At 34.1% G+C, this 6,178-nt stretch overlaps 1 protein-coding gene across 2 annotated transcripts in view; it reads left to right on the top strand.

Moving 5' to 3' along the window:
• LOC105307533 (keratin, type I cytoskeletal 27) overlaps nucleotides 1–2,481 on the top strand; it is an 8,872-nt gene extending 6,391 nt beyond the window's left edge. The window contains exons 5-9 of one of the 2 annotated variants that reach the window (XM_011383077.1): nucleotides 1–84; nucleotides 165–290; nucleotides 1,685–1,902; nucleotides 2,172–2,221; nucleotides 2,339–2,481. The exon at nucleotides 1–84 is cut by the window's left edge and continues 1 nt beyond it. In XM_011383077.1, the coding sequence (XP_011381379.1) occupies nucleotides 1–84; nucleotides 165–290; nucleotides 1,685–1,902; nucleotides 2,172–2,221; nucleotides 2,339–2,481 (621 nt within the window). Of the gene's footprint in view, nucleotides 85–164; nucleotides 291–1,684; nucleotides 1,903–2,153; nucleotides 2,222–2,338 lie in introns of both variants that reach the window. The other variant, XM_011383076.1, reaches the window with a different exon arrangement.
• The last annotated feature ends 3,697 nt before the right edge of the window (nucleotides 2,482–6,178 follow it).

Genomic DNA, 6,178 nt, shown 5'->3' with positions numbered 1-6,178 from the left:
GTTCTGCTGAACAACATGCGGGCTGAGTACGAAGACCTCGCGGAGCAGAACCGCCGGGATGCGGAGGCCTGGTTCCATGAGAAGGTGAAACCACGCCAGGGCGCGCGTACGTGGTCCTGCGTGCTGATGCAAGCATCATCCTAACTCACCTCCTAATGTTTCAGAGCGCCTCGCTGCAGCAGCAGATTTCTGACGATGCTGGCGCCACCACCTCAGCTCGGAATGAACTTACTGAGATGAAGCGTACTCTTCAAACCCTGGAGATTGAACTTCAGTCCCTCTTAGCAATGGTAGGTTAAAAAATACATATACCAAAAAAAAAAAAATTGCTTTAGAAGTTGAGAAAAAAATTCAAAGAAAGTTTTCTTCCGCACGATAGTATTTATTTTCATTTTTATCCATCAATTACTGTGATTGAAATAAGACACGTGCATTTTGCACAGTAGAATTCTCTTTGCCTGAACATTATACCTAGATGCCAATAATTATGTAACATTAAAAGTGAGCAAATACAATTATTTTGAGGTACTCGAAAAAAAATAAATTTTACCCCGAATCTTCTCTCCGAAGTCAAAAGATTAAAAGCCACTGTGCATGGAGTGCATAAATATGTTTTACCCTTTTTACCTTCTTCATCTAGCATTCCTTTTGGCCACTTAATGAAGAGCACTTACAAAGTCCTTTTTAAGCGGCATAAACAAGAAGCAAAGTAGAGGCATGAAGGTTGCCTACAAAGCTAAACATGAATGATGATAATAATAACCTTTTTTTATTAAGAGTTTGCCCAACACTTTCATCCACATGAGCCCACAATAACCCTGGGGCTTGGGCAGGGCAGACTTTATAATTAATGTCATTATTTCCAAAAGAAGAATCTGAGATTTGAAGAAGTTAGGCCATTTTCCCAGAGTCCCATAGTTGGATAGAAAGGAACCAGAGCTTCTCCAAATTTTATATCTCCCAAGTCTATACTTTTTTCACTCTGGCTTATAAAACTCCAGAGTTTATACACAAAGATGCTATGAATGAATAAAAAATTAGGACTTTATACAAAAATTCTTACAGTTGAAAGGGTAACACACTCTCATCTTTATTCCACTTAAAATTATAGCAAACATTCCTCTGTGGGATAAACCTTATATAAACGCATGTGGATTCACAAGCCAATGAATCAAACGAAAGCCTAAAAAGGTCATTCTTTTCTATGGGTCATTCCACTTCTGGAAAGTATATGCAGTTCACTACGGGATAATTTTTAATAGGAAAGCTATAATCCTCATAAGACAAGGCTCTATCACATGATTAGAAATGAGGTAGCAAAGTGTAGGGGGACTTTTGTTCCTGGGAAAGTGGAAAATTGTGTCAAACTCTACAACCACAGGCTATATTGCGGGAGAGGGACAAGGATCTTTACACTGTGCCCTATGAGGAAACAACTTCACCTTTGCTAACACTCCTAGGCATTTGAGTAACATTCACCATCAACTGTGTTATTCTCAAATAGAAGAATAGTATGATATCTAATCAAGACAACAATTAGTATTGAACAAGTGAAAACTTTCAGATAAATATAGTTATCAGCATTATGTAAGGATAATTCTCTTAAGTATCTCTTAAGTGCTTTGCCTTATTCTAAAACAATACTGTGACATTCTCTACTAAACTATGTCTTAATGATCCTCAGAAACACTCCCTGGAGTGCTCCTTGTCGGAGACAGAAGGCAACTACTGTGCGCAGCTGGCCCAGATCCAGGCTCAGATCGGGGCCCTGGAGGAGCAGCTGCACCAGGTCCGAACCGAGACTGAGGGCCAGAAACTGGAGTACGAGCAGCTCCTGGACATCAAGGTCCACCTGGAAAAGGAAATCGAGACCTACTGCCGCCTGATTGATGGAGAGGATGGGTAAGTATTGCTTCCTTTGAGAAAACATTTTAAGATTATCAAAGATGTTTTGAAATCAAGTACAAAGTATTGCTTCCTTTGAGAAAACATTCTAAGATTATCAAAGATGTTTTGAAATCAAGTACAAAGTATGTATCATTTACATCACGTGTACATGAACCCCTTCTAGTGTTAAGAACCCAATGATCTTCCATCTTAAATCATTATTTTTCAGTTTCCTCAGCAAAACAGAGTGAAATAATTAATACAAGCTCTCTAAACTTTTACAGCTCTTGTGTTAAGTCAAAAGGCTACAAAGGACCAGGAAATCAGATAAAAGGTAAACAAAAGCTGTGTTGAGCATTTGTTGTTTATTTGTATATGTATCAAATGATGAGTTAATTATTTTCCCTTTATGAATTTAATAAATTCTAACAATTCATATGTGTAATTTTAGATTCATCTAAAACCACCACGGTTAAAACAATCATTGAAGAAATAGATCCTCGTGGTAAAGTTCTCTCATCCAAAGTTCACACCACAGAAGAGAAACCCACCAAAGTCAACAACATGAAGAGTGAACAGAAGGTGCCTTCCTGAACCCCAAAAGAATGACCTTAAGTGAAAATATAAAATTGAAGCTACATTCCTAAATAAGGGCTCTCTTATTTTTCTGCTTTACTTCCGATGAATTATTTTTAGAATAGTAACATTTCTTTGGCTTTCTCTGTGGATGGTGTTTCAATAAAAGTTCTTCCTGTTGCAAATCATCTTAACTGGTTCTGGTCAATCTTTGTATTTTAAATGTAACCCCCAATGGGAGCTGAGTTTTGTTTTTAATTTCTTCTATTTAATTCATTGGTCTTCACAAGTTAGGAGTAAGTTTAACAGACAAACAGGTTGGAGTCTTTTTCTGTAAAATTAAAATTTTTTTCTTCCTTCCATAAATATTTATTAAATATGCACTAAGTGCTGGTAATGAAAATAAAACAGATAACAAAAATCTAATCCCTGAGTGCAACATGCTCTTAGAATAAAATAAGGAGTTGAAGAATCAGAAACCCTAAAAATAAAGAAAAAACTAGAAATGGTGCTATTAAGGGTAGAAGGGAAAAAAGAGAGATGGGGGGACTGGATAGGGCTAGTGGGGAATTCCATGATGTTAGACCACAAAATAAGTCTTAACAAATTTAAGAAGACTGATAACATATCAAGTATCTTTTTCAACCACAATAGTATGAAACCAGAAATCAATAACGGGATGAAAATTGGAAAATTAAAAAATACGTAGAAATTATATAACATACTTCCAAATAAACAAATGGATCAAAGAAGTCAAAAGGGCAATCGAAAAATATCTTGAGTCAAATGAAAATGAAAATACAATATACCAAAACTTATGGGATGCAGCAAAAGCAGTACTAAGAAAAAGCTTTATAGTAATAACTGCCTACATTAAGAAAGAAAAAAGATTGCAAATAAACCATCTAACTTTATATATCAAGGCTCTAGAAAAGAACAAATTAAGCCCAAGGTTAGCAGAAGGAAGGAAATAATTAAGATTAGAGCAGAAATAAATAAAATAGAGACTAGAAAAACAAGAAAAAAGCAACAAAACTAATACTTGGTTTTTTGGAAAGATAAAATTGACAAATCTTTAGCTAGACTACAAGGAAAAGAGAAAGAGAACCCAAATTTAAAAAATTAAAAATGAAAGAGGAGAAATTGCAACTGATGCCAGAAATACAAAGGATCATAAGAGAATGCTAGAACATTTATATGCCAACAAATTTCATAATCTAGAAGAAATAAATTCCTAGAAACATGCAACCTACTAAGACTAAATCATGAAGAAAAAGAAAATCTGAACAGAACAACAGCAAATAAGATTAAATCAGTAATCAAAAATCTCTTAGCAAAAAGAAGCCCAGGACCAGGTGGTTTTCCCGGTGAATTCTATCACTCAAAGAAAAATTAATTCCAATTCTTCTCTAACTCTTCCAAAAAATCGAAGAGGAGGAAACACTTCCAAACTTATTGTACTCTATATCAAAGCCAAACAAAGACACTACAAGAAAAGGAAATCGTAGGCAAATAGCTCTGATGAACATAGGTGTAAAAATCTACAACAAAATCCTAGCAAACCAAATTCAATAACATATTAATCTCTGGGATGAGAGAATGGTTCAACATACACAAATCAATAAATGTGATATACCATATTAATAGAAGAATAGACAAAAATAATATGATCATCTCAACAGATACAGAAAAAGGTGTTCACAAAATTCAACACCTTTTCATGATAAAAATGCTCAACAAATTAGGTATAAAAGAAATGTATCTCAACAGAATAAAGGCCAAATGTTACAATCTCATAGCTAATATCACAATGGTAAAAACTAAAAGCTTTTCTTCTATATCAGGAATAAGACAAGTATATCTCTTCTTGCTTCTTTTATTCAATATAGTACTGGAAGTCCTGGCGAGAGTAATTAGGCTAAATAAATAAATAAATAGTAAATATAAATATATAAAAATTAAAAGGCACCTAAATTAGAAATGAAGAAGTAAAATTATCTCTCTTTGCAGATGACATATATAGAAATCCCTAAAAACTTCACTAAAAATCTGTTCAAGCTAATAAATGAATTTGGTAAAGTTGCAGGATACAAAATCAACATTAAAAAAATCAGTTGCTTTTCTATACACTTATAACAAATTATCCGAAAAGGAAATTAAGAAAGCAATTCCATTTACAATAGTATCAAAAAAACTAAAATAAAATACTTAAGAATAAATTTAAACAAGGAGGTGAGATGCTTTTACATTGAAAACTATAAAACATTGATGAAAGAAATTAAAACAGACAGAAATAAACAGATGGAAAAACATCTCAGGTTCATGAATTGGAAGAATTAATATTAAAATATTCATACTACCAAAGAGATCTATAGATTCAATGCAATCTTTATCAAAATCCCCATGGCATTAGGAAATACAAAAAAAAGATCCTAACATTCATATGGAAAAACAAAAGGCCCTAAACAGCCAAACAATCTTGAGAAAAAACAAATCATATTTCCTTTTTTCAAGCTATTGTAATTGAAACAGTATGGAAGATATACAAATGTCCAATAAGCACATGAAAAGATGCTCAACATCATTATCATTAGGGAAATGCAAACCAAAACCACAATGAGCTACCATCTTACACCCATTAGGATGGCTACTATGAAAATAATAGAAAATAAAAGTGTTGGCGAAGATGTAGAGAAATTAGAACCCTCGTGCACTGTTATTAGGAATGTAAAATAATATAGCCTCTGCAGAAAACAGTATGGCAGTTCCTCAAAAAAGAGAAAGTAGAATGGTAGCTGCCAGGGGCAGGGGGAGGAGGGAATGGGGAGTTATTGTTTAATGAGTAAAGAATTTCAGTTTTACAGATGAAAAGAGTTATGGAGGTAGATGGTGGTTTCACAACATTATGAATGTACTTAATACCTCTAAACTGTACACTTAAAATGGTTATGTTGAGAATTTTATGTTCTGTGTATTTTACCACAATAAAAAAAAAAATGGGGGAAAAAAACAGTGTGATGCTGGCATAAAGACAGACATAGACCAATGGAACAGAATAGAGAGCCCAGAAATAAACCCATACATATATGATCAATTGATCTTCAAAAAGGGGCCCAAGAATACATAATGGGGAAAGGATACTCTCTTTAGCAAGGTGTTAGGAAACTGGATATCCACATGTAAAAAGAATGAACTCGTACCCCTACCATACACTATACACAAAAATCAACTCAAAATGAATTAAAAACTTAAACTTAAGATCTGAAACTGTAAAACTTCCCAAAGAAAACATAGAGGAAAGCTTCATGACTTTGATTTTAGCAATGATTTCTTAGATTTGACACCAAAAGTAACAAGCAAGAAAACCAAAAAAATATACACTTAGGATTTTTTAACATAGCTTCCAGGAAAGAATCAATTATAATCACCATATCCAACACTAACTATGTGTTAGCCTCTATTCTAAGCATCATTTAATCCTCACAAGAACCCTAAGAGGCAGGTACTATCATCATCCTCTTTTTACAGGTAAGGAAACTGAGGCAGAGAATGGTTGAGTAATTTGCCCAAGGTCACACAGCTAATAACTGGAGTTGTTAGATTGCTAATCCAGGCAGACTGCTCAGAGTCTGTGTGCTTAACCACAACATAATACCATGTTAGTGAAAATCTCATGATTCCACCTTCCTTCTAGAGAAAAAAGGGGATAAAAACA

This window comes from Pteropus vampyrus, unplaced genomic scaffold (genome assembly GCF_000151845.1).
Source record: "Pteropus vampyrus isolate Shadow unplaced genomic scaffold, Pvam_2.0 Scaffold503, whole genome shotgun sequence".
Taxonomy (NCBI): Eukaryota; Metazoa; Chordata; class Mammalia; order Chiroptera; family Pteropodidae; genus Pteropus; species Pteropus vampyrus.
This window is presented reverse-complemented; position numbering and strand designations above follow the sequence as displayed.